This window comes from Sciurus vulgaris (assembly GCF_902686455.1).
Source record: "Sciurus vulgaris genome assembly, chromosome: X".
Taxonomy (NCBI): Eukaryota; Metazoa; Chordata; class Mammalia; order Rodentia; family Sciuridae; genus Sciurus; species Sciurus vulgaris.
The window spans coordinates 79351935-79371008 of NC_136471.1; the positions used below are offsets into that span (position 1 = coordinate 79351935).

At 37.4% G+C, this 19074-nt stretch overlaps 2 protein-coding genes across 2 annotated transcripts in view; both read left to right on the plus strand.

Moving 5' to 3' along the window:
• The window catches only part of TEX11 (testis expressed 11), a 316643-nt gene that overhangs the window by 10936 nt on the left and 286633 nt on the right, over positions 1–19074 (plus strand). Inside the window, exons 3-4 of the mRNA XM_079124942.1 lie at positions 11648–11769; positions 16898–16982. Of these exons, the coding sequence (XP_078981068.1) occupies positions 11648–11769; positions 16898–16982 (207 nt within the window). The remainder of the gene's footprint in view (positions 1–11647; positions 11770–16897; positions 16983–19074) is intronic.
• LOC306651439 (atlastin-2-like) lies at positions 902–2761 on the plus strand. The gene has a single exon (XM_079124026.1). It carries the CDS (start codon positions 922–924, stop codon positions 2671–2673), a length of 1752 nt encoding a protein of 583 aa, XP_078980152.1. The 5' UTR covers positions 902–921; the 3' UTR covers positions 2674–2761.

Sequence of the window (19074 nt, forward strand, 5' to 3'; positions counted from 1 at the left end):
AAAGGGGGACCTGGGGATGTAGCTCAGGGTTAGAGTTTGCTTGCCTAGCATTGCCTGGGTTCAATCCCCAGTACTACACACACAACAAAAACCACAGGGTGCCTGATTGTCTATGATATTTTGCTTAGCAATTTTCTAAATAACTAGTATATTCTATTAGGAATGGACAGACTAAAGATACCTTGTGTGGAAAATGAGCCATCTTTCTTTTTTCTCTTTCTTTTGCAGTGCTAGGGATTGAACCCAGTACCTTACACATGTTAGGCAAGAGATACATTCTGCCACTGAGATACATTCCCAGCCCTTTTTGAGACAGGGTCTCATTAACTTGCCCAGGCTATCCTTGAATTATGATCCTCCTGCCTCAGCTCCCAAGTAGTTGGCATTACAACTGTGTGCATCACACCTGTCTCTTCTTTAGATTTTATTAAGCTATTGAATTCTTTTGAAAGCAAGTTTTATTTTATTTTATATGTATTTGCCAAGATATACATGGAAGATTGGTTCTAGGACCCCCGAATTCTTGAATGCTTATATAAAATGATGTAGTATTTAATCTACCCATATCCATACACTTTATTTAAAAATTTTTTTTTGTAGTTTTTGAAATGGGGGTCCTAATGTGTTGCTCAATCTGGTCTCAAATTCCTGTGCTCATGCAATTCTCCCACCTCAGCATCTCAAGTGCTGGGATTAAAGGCATGTACAACTTACCTGGCTTTTTTCATATGTATATATTTTTAGTTGTAGGTGGACATGATACTTTTATTTTATTTTTATTTTTATATAGTGCTGAGGATCAAACCCAGTGCCTCATGCTTGGTAGCTGAGTGTGCTGTACTACGGAGCTACAACCCCAGCCCACTGCCTGCTTTTTTTAAAAAACATATTCAGGGGGAGTTAATTTTAAATCGGTACAAGATGGCGGAGAGGGACGAGGCAGCGCGAAGGCAGCAGCCGCACCAGGGGCTGAGGCACCGGCGGCGGACCAGCGACCCTACCGCGGAGGTTAACCACGTCTCGTCCACGACCTCCCTAGGGGAGGATTATGAAGATGATGACCTAGTAAATTCTGATGAGGTTATGAAGAAACCTTGTCCAGTACAGATTGTCCTTGCTCATGAAGATGACCATAACTTTGAGCTTGATGAAGAAGCTTTGGAGCAGATACTGCTACAGGAGCACATACGAGATCTTAACATAGTTGTGGTGTCTGTGGCAGGAGCTTTTCGTAAAGGGAAATCATTTCTACTGGACTTCATGCTTAGATATATGTATAACAAGGATTCTCAAAGTTGGATTGGTGGAAACAATGAACCATTGACTGGCTTTACTTGGCGAGGTGGTTGTGAAAGAGAAACAACAGGCATACAAGTGTGGAATGAAGTATTTGTGATTGACAGACCTAATGGAACAAAAGTGGCTGTGCTGCTAATGGATACCCAGGGTGCCTTTGATAGCCAGTCAACTATTAAAGACTGTGCAACCGTATTTGCTCTGAGCACTATGACCAGCTCTGTGCAGGTATATAATTTATCTCAGAATATTCAAGAAGATGATCTTCAACACTTGCAATTATTCACAGAGTATGGAAGACTTGCAATGGAAGAAATCTACCAGAAACCATTTCAGACATTAATGTTTTTGATTCGAGATTGGAGTTATCCTTATGAACATTCATATGGCTTGGAAGGTGGAAAACAATTCCTTGAAAAGAGATTGCAGGTAAAACAAAATCAACATGAAGAGCTACAGAATGTAAGGAAGCACATTCACAATTGTTTCTCAAATCTGGATTGTTTCCTTTTGCCACATCCTGGTCTTAAAGTTGCAACTAATCCTAGTTTTGATGGGAGATTGAAAGATATTGATGAAGACTTTAAACGAGAGCTTCAAAATCTGGTTCCATTGCTGCTTGCCCCTGAAAATTTGGTGGAAAAAGAGATAAGTGGATCTAAAGTCACTTGTAGAGATCTTGTAGAATATTTTAAGGCTTACATTAAAATTTATCAAGGAGAGGAACTTCCACATCCAAAGTCCATGCTTCAGGCAACAGCTGAAGCTAATAATCCTGCTGCTGTAGCAGGAGCAAGAGATCTCTATTGCAAAAGCAGGGAACAGGTATGTGGTGGTGACAAGCCTTACATTGCACCTTCAGATCTGGAGCGAAAACACTTGGATCTCAAGGAAGTAGCACTTAAACAATTTCGTTCTGTGAAAAAAATGGGTGGAGATGAGTTCTGCCGTCGTTATCAGGACCAGCTTGAAGCTGAAATTGAAGAAACCTATGCAAATTTTATAAAGCACAATGATGGCAAAAATATCTTCTATGCTGCTCGTACTCCTGCCACACTGTTTGCAGTCATGTTTGCTATGTATATAATCTCAGGACTGACTGGCTTCATTGGCCTAAACTCTATAGCTGTCTTGTGTAACCTTGTCATGGGGTTAGCACTGACATCCCTTTGTACTTGGGCATATGTTAAATACTCTGGGGAGTTCAGAGAAATTGGAACAATGATTGATCAGATTGCTGAAACACTATGGGAACAGGTATTGAAGCCCCTGGGTGATAATTTGATGGAGGAAAACATAAGGCAGTCTGTAACAAACTCTATCAAAGCAGGCCTGACTGACCAGGTGTCTCATCATGCCAGATTAAAGACAGACTGACAGTTCATCTCCTCATGGACTCCACTCTCCCTTTTTTCATGCTTGCTGTACAATGAGAACTCAAATAAAAATAAACCAAAGTTTACAATCAAAAAAAAAAAACATATTCAATCCTTAGTTGCTTGAATCCACATATGTGGAAACCACATCTCTGTTCTATACTAAAGTACACACTATTGCATAGATATGAGAAACTACAAGCATAGTCGAATCAACTTAGACTCTTTTTTTTTTTTTTTTTTTTTGTGGTGCTGGGGATTAGAATCCAGGGCTTTGTGCTTGCCTCTACCAACTGAGCTATCTCCCCAGCCCCAACTTAGACTTCTTTAAAGACCTCTTTGGTTAGAGTGGCTAAAATGTACTCAGCCCTACTAGTACGCTTCGGTTTTGTCAAAGTTGACCTACTGCATTTTCAGTCTTTCATTGTGTTGTTTCTGATCTGATTAAGATAAGAATCTATTGGGCAAGTGTCTTAGGCAGTTCTTTTTTGCTTCAGTGCCTAGTACATTATTAGCATTCAACAAAAAGAAATTCATTTAACAATGAAATAAGGTTTTTCAAATAGATAGAAATGGTGTTTGGTAACCACAGTGACCAAAACAACCAGATCTGAGCTGAATAGAAGATTCTCAGTCAAGAGCAGCAGGGCTTATCTACAAAGGATAAGAAAAGGTAACATGATGTAATGAGAATAAAAGAGTACCATGTACAAAGGTCTTTTGTGAAGTAGATATTTAGGGATAGGATTGCTTTGACTAGTTGAGTTTGGCTATGGGTCTTCCATTTAGAGTAGTGTGAAAGATGTCATATGCCTATATTTTTTGTAACATTCATACAATGTGTATTTGGTTGAGAGTATTGAATTGTGCCTCTTTGTTTTTATTTTCTGAGATGTTTCTCTGTTTGTTCCTTGTCAAATAATTCTGTTCTTTAGTCTTTAAGTAAAATGTAATGCCTTAAATGTGACTTGATGTTGTGAATTAAGTTGGAAATTTCTTTTTGATTAACATGATATTGTAACCTTTTGCTTCCCTGCTCCCCAGCCAGTTGCCCTCCACAACTTTACATAACTTTATCTCCTGATGAATGCTGTTTGTAGGATTAGGTTTGTTCCAGTCTCTGAGCCAATTACGTCAAAGGGCAAGAAAGGAGTACCAGCATTGTGGAGTAAGGAAGGGGTTGGTTTGGACTGAGTTATACTGGCCATCAGATTTGAGATTTAACATATTAGGGGGTGTACTCTAGGCTCCTGTTTAGCTTTGGAGCTGTATCATTTATTTTGGTAAGAACACTTAGTGTGATATCTGCTGTCTTAACAGATTTTTTATTTGTGGTGCTGGGAATTGAACTCAGAGCCTTGAGCATGTTAGATAAGTGCTCTACTACTGAGCTACAACCCCAACCCTCTTAACAAAAATTTAAGTGAACATTGTAATATTGTTATTGGCTATAAGTACAATGTTGTAAATCTGGTCCCTAGAGCTTATTTATTCCCTTTGACTGAAATTTTATGCCTGTTGGTTAGTAACGCCCCATTTCTTTCTCTTTCCCAGTACCTGAAAACCACCATTCTACTCTTTGGTTCTATGAACTTGACTATTTTACATATATCATGTAAGTGGAATAATGCATATTGTCTTTCTGTGATTGACTTATTTCACTTAGCATAATGTCTTCAACATCCATGTTGGCACATACTTCAGAATATCCGTCCTTTTTTTGTAAGGCTGAATAGGATTCCATGTGATATATGCCACATTTTCTTTTCTTTTTTTCTTAGAGATAGGGTCTCTCTATGTTGCCCAGACTGGCCCTGAAATCCTGGGCTCCAGTGATCTTCCTGCCTCAGTCTTCTGAACAGCTTGAGAATATAGGTATCCTTTACTGTGCCAGGATATTATACCACATTTTCTTTTTCCATTCTTCTGTGGATGGTTGTTTCCATATCTTGGCTATTATGAGTAGCACTGTAATGAATGTAGGAATGTTAATAAATATCTCTTCAAGATCCTGATTTCAGTTCTTTTAGATATATACTCAGAGGTAGGATTACTGGATCATATGGTAATTTAATTTTTATTTTTTTAATTAATTTCTTGTGGATGTACACACATCACTGTGGGGTATTCACATATATACATTGAAGGTTTAAGATGGTGCTCTCTATGTTGTGAAGACTGGTCTTGAATTTATGGGCTCAAGTTATCCTCCTGCCTCAGCCTCCTAAGTAGCTGGGACTATGAGCATGCACTACCATACTCATCTATTTTTAATTCGTGTGTGTGTTGCAGGGGAGGTACTGGAGATTGAACCCAGTGGCACTTTGCCACTGAGCTACACCCCCAGCACTTTTTATTTTAGTTTTAAGACAAGGTCTCACTAAGTTGCCAGGCTAACCTTGAACTTGTGATCCTCCTGCCTCAGCCTCTGGAGTTGATGGGATTACAGGTGTGCACCAAAACACTTGGCTATTTTTAATTTTTTGAGGAGCTCTCTACTGTATTCCACAGCAGTTGTATCATTTTGTGTTCTCACTACTAGTTTGTAGGGACTTAATTTATCCACATCCTTACCAACACTTGTCTTTTATTTTTTAGACAGGTATGAGGTGTATGTCATTGTGGTTTTGATTTGTATTCCATGCTGATTAGTGATTTAGAGTATTTTTTCATATACCTATCGGTCACGTTTGTCATCTTTGGAGAAATATTTGATACTTTTCTTTTGCCGTACTAAGTATTGAATTCAGGAGTGTTCTACTTTTCATCTACATCCTTAGCCCTTTTTAAAATTTTTATTTTGAGATAAGGTCTTGCTAGATTGCCCAGGCTGGCCTTGAACTTGTGATTCTCCTGCCTCAGCCTCCCTGGTTGCTGGGACTACAGGTGTGTGCCACCATGACTGGCAATATTTGCTACTTTTAAATATTTTCTCTGTCAGAATTCTCATTTTGTTCATGCTTCATTCTTTTGACTTCAGTGAACATCTTCATGACAGATATTTTAAATTCTTTCAGGTAAATCATGTAACTCTTATACTTATTTGGTATGGAGATTTATTTGGTTTTTAGTGGTACTGGGAATTTAACCCAGTGGTGCTCTTACCGCTGAGCCATACCTCTAGCCCTTTTAAGTTTTTATCTTGAGAGAAGGTCTTGCCAAATTGCTGAGGCTGGTCTTGAACTTGCAATCCTCCTGCCTCAGTCTCTCGAGTCACTGGGATTATAGGCATGCAGCACTGCATGGTTTGGAGATGTTACAGGGTAGAGGTCCACCATGAACTGAGACAGCCATGGAGGCTCCCCCTTCACCATGATTCTTGAAATTATGACAAAAAGATTTCAGACATGTTGCTCAGAGTAACACACACGAGTTTATTGAAGGAGTAGAAAAATAGAAATGGGGACACTCTCAAGGGTGAGAGTCAGTTCTCTCAGAGAGGAGAAAGATGGTGTGCCCCTCCTGCCCTCCAGTTTTATTGCAAGTCCCAGCGAAGTTTCCAGAGAGACCTACCCAGGACCACTGTTTGACTTTCGACTGACAGCATAGGAATTGCACAAACTGCCTCAATGAGAGGTTGGTGTGGTGCTCACAGAGATGGAGTTTTTTAAAAATATTTTTTAGTTGTAGATGGACATAATACCTTTATTTATTTTTATGTGGTGTTGAGGATCTAACCCAGTGCCTCACATGTGCTAGTCAAGGGCTCTACTACTGAGCTACAATCCCAGCCCTGAGATGGAGTTTTTAAGGAAGTCGAGTCTCCCTGTTTTTGCCTCAATTTCCTGTCCCCTTAATCGGTTATCCTTTGAATAGCTCTCAGCAAGTTTTCTTTGTGAGGGTCTTGATGTTTTACTTGTTATTGTGACAGGGAGTTGTGATAGTTTCAGTGATAAAGGAGGGTCCAGACACCTGGTAGGGTATTATAAGATCTTGAAACAGTAGTTTCAGGAAAACAAGTTTTCCTTAAGGGGATATAATTGTGTCTGGGGAGATTTTAACACACCAAGCCCCCATCTTCCTGCCATTTATCTGTCAGATAAAGCTCCCTGTGGTTTTCAGTTGCCCTTCATAGTCCTTTCCTGCTTACCCATTCATGAGTGACCAGCTTGTTCCTTTGTTTAGAACATCTTTGTCTGGTTCTTTATTTTCCTTAATTCACTGTGTTTGTGTTTGTGTTTATGTATTAGACAAAGAAAGAAACTCAGTCTACCTTGACTTGCTTTTTCCATGAGAAGACCCACCAACCAGTCCCACCAGAGATTCTGATGGCCTCTACCACCGTTTTCCCTCCCCAGAGAGAAGCAGACAGCTGTGGATTTTGTCTGTTTGTTCTGTGCTAAGCCAGAGTAGATTGAGGTATGGCACCTACCAGTGCAAGCCCCTGTCTCTTGAGAGACTTGAGCATGCTGGACTCACCAGACCTTCAGACTAGAGAGACAGATGCTAATTTTATTTGATTAGTCCTAGAGAAGTTAGGCCATTGGATCCTTTTCTTTCTGTTTTCTTTTTCTTTTCTTTTTTAAAACAAATTGTTGTTGTTGTTGCAATACTGGGGACTGAACCAAGGGGCACTCTACCACTGAGCTATATCCCCAGGATTTTTTATTTTTATTTCAAATTTTGAGACAGGGTCTTGCTAAGTTCCCTGGGCTGGAATTGAACTTTGAATCCTCCTGCCCCAGCCTCCTGAGTAGCTGTGGTTACAGGCATGGACCACCACACCCGACTGAGCTAGGATTTTTCATTTGTGGAATTGTATAATTTCTGCTTGTTTGTCATCATCTCATAGGTTAGCCTTCCCTGCATCCTTCCCTAGTTGCCCTCAAGGATAAGGACACTTCTCGGAACCACAACACATTGCTGTGACTAGGTCTCTTAAAACTGTGGTGCAGGCGGTTCCATATGACTTTGCATTATGAATTTCTGCTTGGATTCTCTTGTACCACACCCAGTTTGTCATTTGAGATTGCCTGGGACATTGTATAGAAAAAAGATTATCTTTCTGATCATAGATAGAGACTTTGATTTATAGTGTGATTTTAGTCTGTGTCTAAATGTGTTTGGTTGAGTTTGCTATGCCCTTTAGACACTGTTTTAGATATTTTGGCTGATGTCATTCAAACAAGCTTCTGCAGTCAGAATATTTTTGCTTATGATCAGAGCCATGGCTTAGCATTTTGAATGGTCTTGGTGTATTTTCTCTCTCTACTCCTTTTTAGTTGCCTCAGATTATTGACTTGTGACTTGTTCCATGCCCTTCTCAAAATAACCAGTGTAGTAAAAAGTCTAGGATTTCAAATCAGAAAGCCCGACTGAGTTCAAGTCCTAGCTTACTGCTTTCTCTTCTCTGTGTATCACATTTCAGAAGTAACTTCATTTTGTCAAGTGTCAGTTTCCACTGGTTTTTTTTTTTTTTTTTTGTGGTGATGGTGATGGAACTCATAGCCTTGTGCATGCTTCCACATCTTATAAAAATAAAAATGTCTTCCTTACAGAGCAGATTGAAGATTAAATAAGAATATATCTGGAAAAGCTTTGAGACTGTAAAAACTATGCAAATTTTTATTTTATTTTTTGTTTTGTTTTTTTTCCTCACTAAAGAAGTTGCATATAATCATTGTGACTTGGAGTAGAATCTCAAATTGACCCTGGCAGGTCTTTGAGCTGCTTTGACTTTTGAATGACTGGTTGAGCTGAAGGAGGTCACAGGGAGAGACATGGCAGGGCTGTTGATAGATTTTTCCATGTTGTAACAGAAGCTCCCTTCCTCAAGGACAGGGAAAATGTTTATTTTCTATTTTATTTTACCTAGAATGCTGTCTACCTAATCAGAATTAATTGGTACTGATTGGCTGCCTCAATGGAGCGACTCCATAGTTTTAACTAGGCTAAATTTCATTTAAACTTAATAGACTAAATCATGCTATAAATCAGAATTTATTTCAATAGTCAGGAAGATAATTTAATCATTTTGCCCAAAATGTATGATTTTGCTTGATATAATCTTAATACAGCATGTTGTCTTCATATCTCGGGAGTTGACTGCATTTATAGAATCTCTTTTCTGAGCTTCTCCCAAAAGCAAATTGCTCCTTCGTAGTGCAACTCTCATTCATCTATGTGATCTCTATTATCTACCTAGCTTTTCTGACTCCATTTTATCTTAAAAGACTGCTATGCTGTTATTGCCTCAGCTGGTGTCAATCAAGTTGCTCGACTGAATGACATTGAAAATGTATTTTGAAAGGACCAGAATTATTTCAACAAAATTGAGTTGTATAAAACATTAACCACTTAAGAGAACATTCACAAATAAAAATGTCTTTATAGTCATATATACTCTAACAAGGAACTATAATTGGTATTCTACAATAACATCTTAGGATTTTTTAGAAAAGGAACTCAAGTTAAAAATTCATATTGGGTTGAGACTGGGGACGTAGCTCAGTGGTAAAGCACTTGCATAGTATGTGTGATATGGAGCTGGAATTTAGTTCAAGGGCAGAGTGCTTGCCTAATGTGCTCAAGGCCTTGGGTTTGATCCCAACAGTGAAATTTTTTTCCCAAAAACTCTGTTTTAAAACAACATTTGGATTTTTTAAAATGTCACCCTGATCCTGTTATCAACATTTTGAGCAAGGTCTATAATATATGCCCCTCAGCTCAATGTAAGCTTACCTGATCCTGGAAGATTTAAGATATTTTTTTCAGTGCTGGCAATCAGACCCATGGCCTTGAAAATGGTAGGAAGTGCTCTACCACTCCAACCCAAGATATTTTATATGAGTCTTTCCACTAAGTAATTTATGGAAAAAGGGAAGATAGGGGCTTTTCTTTTCATACATATCATTTTACCTTTTGTGGTATATTTTCCCGAATATCTTTGCTCATTCAGTGGGTATTGAAGCACCCACGTACTTCAAAAAATTTTTTTAGTATATTTGAACATACTTTACTTTGTGAAGTCTTTAGTTGAATCTGTTTTCTTTTCTTTTTTGATACGGGGGATTAAACCCAGGGTGTTCTATCACTGAGCTACATCCCTAGCCCTTTTAATTTTGAAATAGGATCTCCCTAAGTTGCCAAGGCTGACCTCAAACTTGCAATCCTCCTGCTTCAGTTTACTGAGTTGTTGGGATTATAGGCTATGCCACTACACCAGACTAGTTGAATCTATTTTCTGACATTTAATTGAAAAACAATTTTTTTAGTACTGGGGATTGAACCCAGGGATGCTTAATCAATGAGCACTATCCATAGCCTCCCCTATTTTGGGGCAGGTACTGGAAATTGAACCCAGGATCTCATGCATGCGAGGCAGGCACTCTACCACTGAGCTATACCCCCATCCCCATCAATCCTTTTTTGTTTTGTTTTGTTTTGTTTTTGGTTTGTTATTTGTTGTCTTTTCTCTTTTGGAACTGAGGATCAAACCTAGGCCTTCATGCATGTGCACTTCACCACTGAGCTATATCCTAACCCCTCCTCAATTTTTTTTATCTTTATTTTGAGACATGGCCTCACTAAGTTGCTTAGGGCCTTGCTAAGTTGTGGAGGCTGGCCTTGAATTTGTGATTCTCCTGCCTCCCAAGTTGCTCCCAGGTGTGCACCACTGTGTCCAGTGGGAAAAAATTTTGTGGTTGATTTATTGTCTAGTATAGCAGGTTAAAAATTCTGTTTTTTGCCAGGTATGGTGTATGCCTGTAATCCCAGCTACTTGGGGATGCTGCAGGTCACAAGGTCAAGGCTGGCCTGAGCAATTCAGTGCAAAACTGTCTCAAAATAAAAATAAAACTGACTGGGATGTAGCTCAGTGGTAGAACACTCCTGGGTTCAATCCTCAGTAATGAAAAAATATCTGTTTGTTGGGTTTGGAGATATAGCTCAGTGGTACAGTACTAGTCTTATATGTGCAAGGCCCTGGGTTCAATCCCTAGCTTCCTACAAACAAAAAAAATCTGTTTTGGCAACTTTAAAAAATCTTTTGGCCTGGAACAGTGGCACACACATGTAATCCCAGCTGCTCAGGAGGCTGAGACAGGAGAATTGCAAGTTCAAAGCCAGCCTCAGCAAAAGAGGTGCTAAGCAACTCAGTGAGACTCTGTCTCTAAATAAAATACAAAATAGGGCTGGGATGTGGCTCTATGGCCGAGTGCCCCTGAGTTCAATCCCTGGTACCCCCCCAAAAAAAATATTTTGGAAGGTGCTTTTATAGTATTTTTATGAATGTTAATAGTATTCTTTTTTGTTTGATGCTTAGAAAAGTTGCAAGAAATTAGAGACATGTAGCTTATAGAAACTTGTTTTATTTGTTTGAAAAAAACCCCTCATTTTTGATAATATGTAAGGCATCAGTTATGATTCTACTTAATCCTTGTTTTTTAAGGAATTCCATGGCCTAGTAAGATTCAGCTGTACCGAGGATCTGGAGCTCAGACTGTTTAAAAAATGGTGACATCATTTGTACAGATTCAATAACTGGTTCATGTTGTCTCTAATTGGGCATGTCATTTTTTTCTCATGAAGTAAGGTCAAGATTTCAAAGCCAGCATAAATTAATGTCTGTCTAATGCTTGAAAATATTAATAAGTGTTTTCATTTTTACAGGGTCTCCCTTTAGAATTTCTTCTTTTTCTATTTTGAAGACATTGTTAACTTGTTTTGTGGTTTTGAAATTACCTATAATAAGATTACTTTTGTGAAGTCAATGCATTTTACTTTTTTGAGAGTGAATGATGATGATTAAGTTTTCCAAGTGACTCCCAGGGAATACAAATTTTGTTTGGACCTTTAGCTAAAAGACACCTTATCTCCAGTTTTTACTCTAAGGATAATTTTAAGTTCCTTCATGCTGAATTCGTTTGGCCAAAGATCTAGGAACAAATTTTAAAATGATGTTACTTTTAGCCAATGATCATTTCATAACCATTTCATAACCATTTCATAACATTTATCATTCATTGTTATTTCAGAAATTGTTGAAAACTTGATCATAACAGCTAATTCACCTACCATACCTGAGGTAATTGACAGACTCTTCAAGGACATAGAAAATATCAACAGGGAGTCTATGGCTGAAATAGAGGATGCTCAGGTTGGTATAAAAATAATTTTGTTTACAATAAGTTCTTATGATCCTGGGAGTGAACTATGATAATTTTTGTTGATTCATTATTTTAACTAAGTTACAAGTAAAAATAGTTTTCATGTTTAACCATTGCTGAACATAGAGAAGTCTATATTTGGATTTTAAAGCCTAAAGCATAGGGATAATAGAGTTTTAGGAACCAAGGGAAATATGTGCTTAATTTTAATATTTATTATTTAAACTCTTTAGGCTTTAGTTTTCTCATCTTATAAAGGCTAATAATAATGCCTACCTCCCACTGTTGTTGTAAATAATAAACAAAATATCATATATGAAGTTGTACACACATAATAATCACCAAATATTAGTTTTTTTTTCTTGCCCTTTGCAACAAAGTAGGAAACCCCCCAGTAGTGGAGAACTCAGTTAAATATATGCCTTTGGGTATGCTTTTGTGTGTGGGAGCAGCTAATTTTAATGAAGGTCTGACTTTTTGGGGGGGGTTACTGGGGATTGAACTCAGGAGCATTCAACCACTGAGCCACATCCCCAGACCTATTTTTTATTTTATTTAGAGACAGGGTCTCACCGAGTTGCTTAGTACCTCACCATTGCTGAGGCTGGCTTTGAACTTGAGATCCTCCTGCCTCAGCTTCCCGAGCTGTTGCAATTACAGTAGACATCTTAGTAGATATGAGGTGGTATTTTGATGAGATTGATTTGTATTTCCCTGATGGTTAATGATGTCTTCGAACATATTTTCATGTGCTTATCTTTTTTGTAGAAATATCTGTTAAGATTGTTTTCCAGTTTTTAAATTGGGCTATTTTTCTTTTTAGCGTGAGTAGCTATGGGTAGCAGCATCCTTATGTATTTTAAAGACATATTGCAAATATTTTCTCCTGTTCTGTGGTGTCTTTTCACTTTCTTGATGGTATTGTCCTCTGAAGCTGGAAGTGCTGGGGATTGAACCCAGGGCCTTGTGCTTGCACGGCAAGTATTCTACCAACTAAGCTATCTCCCCAGCCCAAGTTTTAGTTTTGATGAAGTCTAATTTATCTATTTCTCTTTCATTGTTTGTGCCTTTGATGTCATGTCTAAGAAGATTTTTCCTAACTCCCGGGGCACTTAATCACTGAGACACATTCCCAGGTTTTTTTTTTGTTTGAGACAGGTTCTTGCTAAGTTGCTTAGGGCCTCACTAAATTTCTGAGGCTGACCTTGAATTTACAATCCTTCTTGCTCATACTCCTGAGTAGCTGGGATTATAGGCATGGACCCCATGTCCATCTACAATTGATTTTCTTTTCTTTTTTTTTCTTTTTTTTTTTTTTGGTACTGGTGATTTAACCCAGGGGCACTTTACCACGGAGCTACATCCCTAGTCCTTCATTTTTTTGAGACAGGTTCTTGCTGCATTGCTTAGGACCTCACTAAATTTCTGAGGCTCGCCTTGAACTTGAAATCCTCCTATCTCAGCTTCCCAAGTCTCTGGGATTACAGGCATGCACCATGGTGCCTGGGTACAATTGATTTTTGTATATTGATTTGTATTCTAAAACTTTGCTCACTTTGTTTGTTGGTTTTAATTTCTTTTAATGGATTTCTTAGTATGTAAATCTCTTTAAATTGTAATCTCTCTTCTTGTGCTTAGTTGTTAATGAAAAGATATTATAAGATTCAGTGCCAAGCCAGGCATGGTGGCACATGCCCTTAAACCCAGTGGCTCCGGAGGCTGAGACAGGAAGATCGTGAGTTCAAAGTCAGCCTCAGCAAAAGTGAACTGCTAAGCAACTCAGTGAAACCCTGTCTTTAAATATGCAAAATAGGGCTGGGGATGTGGCTCAGTCAGTGGTCGAGTGCCCCTGAATTCAATCTCCTGTATCCCCCCCCCCAAAAGATTGAATGCCAAGAGTCTATTTTATTTCATACAAAATCTATTTGGTTTTGGAAATGCCTTGCATTAATTTTCTTTGTAAAAAGCCTAATTGTTACATAATTTACTTGTGATTGTTTCATGTACTTGCTGTGTTTATCATTATACATTTATGTAAACAACACAAAACCTGCAATGTAAGTGCTTAATACATATTTGTTGGACAAATTATGCATTTTGTAACTATGAAATATTTATAATCATAATTCACCATGTCTTTTCTAATAAAATATGGAAAAATATCAAATTATTTAAAGTCATAAAGTAATAACTTATAGAAAGTTTGAAAAATGGAGAAAAATCATCTATAATCACACCACTATAATATAGCTACCATAATTTTAATGTATTTTGTTTAATAACTTCTATAATTAAAATTTATGTCACTATAATGACATTATATATGTAATATTTTTTGGCATCCCAAAAGGAAAGTTTTTTCTTTCCCCAACATTTTATTATAAAATTTTTCAAAAAGAAAAACTGAGGGCTAAGGATGTATCTCAGTGGGAGCATTTTATGAGGCCCTGGGTTTGATCACGAGAACCTCAAAAAATAAAATAAAATGAACAAAATAAAAGAAAGAATTTTATAGTGGACACCTATGTAATAACCACTTAGATTCTACAGTTGTAAATATTGTATTTCTTCTCCTTTTTGTAGTACTGGAGATTGAACTTGGGGTCTCATGAATACTAGACAGGAGTTCTGCCACTAAGGTGTTATAGTTTGTAAACATTTTACTATATTTGGTTCATCACATGGCCATTTATCTATCAACTCATCTTAATTTTTTGGATGCATTTCAAAGTTAGTTGCTAACATCAATACAATTCCCTACCCACTAATGCTTTGGCATACATATCATTAAATAAAATCCAATATTTTATTGTTTGCGGTAAAATTTACATATGCATATTTTTGTACATACAATTTTGTGCCTTGCTTTTTCACTAGACACATACTAAACAATCATGTTAAAAACATAGTTTCGGGGCTGGGGAGATAGCTCAGTTGGTTTAGTGCTTGTCTTGCAAGCACAAGGCCCTGGGTTCAATCCCCAGCACCGCAAAAAAAAAAAAAAAAAAAAAAAAAAAAAAAACATAGTTTCTGTGACCACTATTTTAAATAGCTGGATAATATTTCATGAAGGGGATTTATTATATTTCATTTACATATTTATTATGGGATATTTATAGTGTTCTTAATTTTTCACTTATAAATAATGATGTGAGGAACATTGTTAAGTGCAAAGATTATCACTACACATTTTGAACTATTTTCTTAGCAACTCAGAAAAGCAATTGCTAGGACAAAAGATAAGAAATTTTTTTGTCTCTCTTTATATATTGCCAAATTGCTTTCCAAAATGCCAAAAAGTTACCTTCTTTAAGATATTTTAGTTTGAATATTCATTTTTCCCTCCTAAATACCTCAAACCACTTGTTCCTCTGGGAAATTTGGAGTCAAATAATTCCATGTATTTAGTGATATAAATGAAATAATGCTTCATGTAAAAGTCATTAGATCAATATGGCATAGGATACCATGTGAAAGGGATGAGGATGGGCATGAAAATTAGCCCCAGAATAGTAAGTGAAATGACAACCATGCTAAAGAAATCGTCTGTTTAGTGGTTGAGCACTTGCCTGACATGCATGAGGCCCTGGGTTTGATTCCCAGTACTGCCCCTGCCAAACAAATTTTTTAAATGGAACTCATCAGAAAAATGTGAAACTGTGGTGCTGGAGTAAAGACTTAAAATATAGGCTATGGATGTAGCTGTGTGGTATAGTGATTGTCTAGCATGCACAAGGCCCTGGGTTTGATCCTTAGTACAGAAAAATCATTGCATCATTGTTGTAAATAAATTGTTTTGTTTTGTTTATTTATCAATGTCATATTACTACCAATACATTTATTATAAGGTAATGATGTATAGCTTCTGTCATAGTCACCATAGCACCTTGTGTGATTTAAGCCAAGTTTTTGTATGCCTTTTTGATTTCAGGTAGTAGTTTCATCCAGGACCAATTAGTGTTTTCAGAAGTCTTTGTCAGAAACCATCCTATCACCGATTACATATGTTTTGTGTCTTGAATTTTTCCTGAAACACTGGGAGTGTGATTTAGTTTGTATCCAGTTGACTAGATTCTACCTGATAGAAAAAAATAACCTCCCAAAGAAACTTTTAGAAACTTTGTCCCCAGAATAAAACATAACAAAACAACAAATTCTATTTTTTGAATGTGGAGTCATTGTTTAGCATTTTGGTAAATATTATACTGTCTATATAATTTATATAAGACATGATATTTGCTATTAAGGAGCCTAGTTGGAAATAAGAATAAAAACTGAAGTAAAGAATAGGACTGGGGCTGTAACTCAGTAGTGGAGCACTTGTTTAGCATGCATGAGACCCTGGATTCAATCCAGGGGGAAAAAACCCCACAAAGCATTAATGATAAAAAGTAGCAAATTTGCAGGGCATGGGGACTCATGCCTGTAATCCCAGCAGCTTGTTGGGAGGTTGAGGCAGAAGGATTGCCAGTTCAAAGCCAGCCTCAGCAAAATCCAGGTGCTAAGCAACTCAATGAGACCCTGCCTCTAAATAAAATGCAAAATATGGCTGGGGATATGGCTCAGTGGTTGAGTGCTCCTGAGTTCAATTCCCAGTACTCCCCCCTGCAAGAAAATAGCAAATTTACTGCTAAATTGTATGACTCTTAATGAGTATAAGAAACAAAGAAGAATGTTAGGGTGAGGAATGGGGGTGTAGCTCAGTGGTAGAACACTTGCCTGTCATTCTCAAGATCCTGGGTTCAACCCCTAGTAGTGCCAAAAATAAAAAAAGGTAGAGATCGATGTAAACTATAGCATTGTTGAAAGCTTCATGGATGTTGCTGGTGAAACTGAAATGGATTTCAGTTACATGTAGGGAGGAAGTGTATCAGGTAAAGCCAACAGTATGAATAAAGATACATTGATAGGAATGGACAGATTGTGTTTGTGGGACAGTAAAATAATTCCTCTAAATAATAGGTAAATTTTGGTGGGGAAGAGGTAGAATGAGATTAGATTATATAGGGCCTGGAAATAACTCACAATAACTACATAAGCATAAAACATACAAGAAAAAAATAATGTTGAATGTGGATGGTATCTTAACTGGCTAAAGAAATCTTTCTCTTTGTCCAGATTGAAGAAATGGCAGTAAACCTGTGGAACTGGGCAGTTACCAGGAGAGTAAGTTCGTTTATGAGTGAAGAGCAGACAGCTAAATGTACGTATGTATACATTTTGTGACTCATTTTCAAGAGTATTCTTACTATACATTAGGTAGTGTTCCCATGATTTGAATAATGTTTCGACCACTTCTAGGAGATTTGTTAAAAGACAACCAAACAAAATAATGCATAAGCATTTTTTAAGCAAATAGCTTCACTCAGTTTTATGATTTTTCAGAGGTTAGCTCTTTATGAGTTTGTGGGTATCATGACAAGATAGTCTAGAGGGGAACAATAAGAATGATTAAAGCATGGGAAAAGGAAAACTGGAGGGAATGTGAAAGGACACAGATTATTTCCCATTGGAAAATAAATTATCAAAATCTTCAGGATACTGAAGGACCATTGAATAGTTTCCCCTCTCCATTAATAAAAGATTGAAAAGTGTTGCAGTGTGAGGGATTTAAATTTTTAACACTATAAAGAATACTTTCCTCAAGAGGTAGGTTGTTAAACATTGGAACAAATTACTGAAAGAACCTGAAGATTCTTTGTACCTCCACAGGTAAAAAACAAGAACAATAACTACAAAACCAAAATCCCAAACCAGATTCATCTTCTTGGATGATTTGAATGTAGTTCACTCTCTGATAAAGTTCTAGTGCTTTGGCTAAATGAGCAAGGTCTAGTGTGCTGACAGTTATTGTTTTTTCAACAAGGATAGTGACAGCAAATGGATTTATGAAAGTATATTGTCCCAATATACAGGATACATGAGGCAATGAATCAAAGGATGGATCTCTACTTCTTGACTTTGTGAAAACAAATGACTTGTTTGTATGCAATGAATAGAATTTATTATGAAATATTTATCTTTGTGAATATAAACAAAGCTGTATATAATTTTGTTGTAGTTGTAGAGTAATTGGTGGTTAATAGAATTGATAATATGCTTACTCATGACTTACTCCTCTATTAGGATATTTAAAGAACAATTCTCTCTCTTTAAGATATATGTCAATATCATCGCTCCCAGCAATTCTTGGATTCTGAGCTATGGGGAGGGAAGAGTTAGGATTTATCTGTAGGAAAAAGTTAGTACATAGGTGAATAGTGTGATATTAAATATATTCTTTTGGTTTTTTTTGTACCAGAGATTGAACCCAGGGGCACTTAACCTCTGAGCCACATCCCCAGCCCTTCTAATTTTTTAACTATGAGCCAGGGTCTCTCTTAAGTTTCTTAGAGCCTCACTAAATTGCTGAGGCTGGGTTGAACTTGCAATCCTCTTGCCTTCGCCTCCTGAGCTGCTGGTATTATAGGCCTATGCCACCATGGCCAGCAAAATACATTAATTCTTGACTCAGATATCAGGGATATGGTAGATAAAGTGGGTGCTGCACTTTAACCCTAAGATCTTCCTCAATGTATTGTCCCACTTCATATATCAGTTCCTCTTTTTTTTTCTTGGTACTGGGTATTGAACCCAAGGGTGCTCTTCTACTGAGCTACATCCCAAGCCCTTTTAAAAAAATACTTCTATTTATTTTATTTTTATATGATACTGAGGATCAAACCCAGTGCCTCACACATGCTAGGCAAGTGCTCTACCACCGAGCTATAACCCCAACCCCAAGTCCTTTTTATTTTGAGACATGATCTCACTAAGTTGCCCAGGCTGGCCTCAAACTTGTTATCCTCCTGCCTCAGTCTTCCAAGTCACTGAGACTGAAGGCATGTGCACTGCACCCATCTTCATGTGTCAGTTCTTCCTCAGATATTTGGGTGCTTGTTATATGTATAGTGCTTTTTTGGGGGAGTGGATAACAGATTGAACTTAGGGCCACTCGGCCACTGAGCCACATCCCTAGCTCTATTTTGTATTTCATTTAGAGACAGGGTATCTTCAAGTTGCTTAGTGCCTCGCTTTTGTGAGGCTGTCTTTGAACTTGTGATCCTACTACCTCAGTCTCCCAAGGTGTTGGGATTATAGGTGTGCAGCACCTCGCCTGGCAAGTGCTTTTTTAATACAGTGGAGTAATAGTATATAGTGCAACAAACCTTCAATTTAGATTATATATATATATATATATATATAAAATCAATTTAGAATATATAAATAAATATTATATATATATAATCAATTTA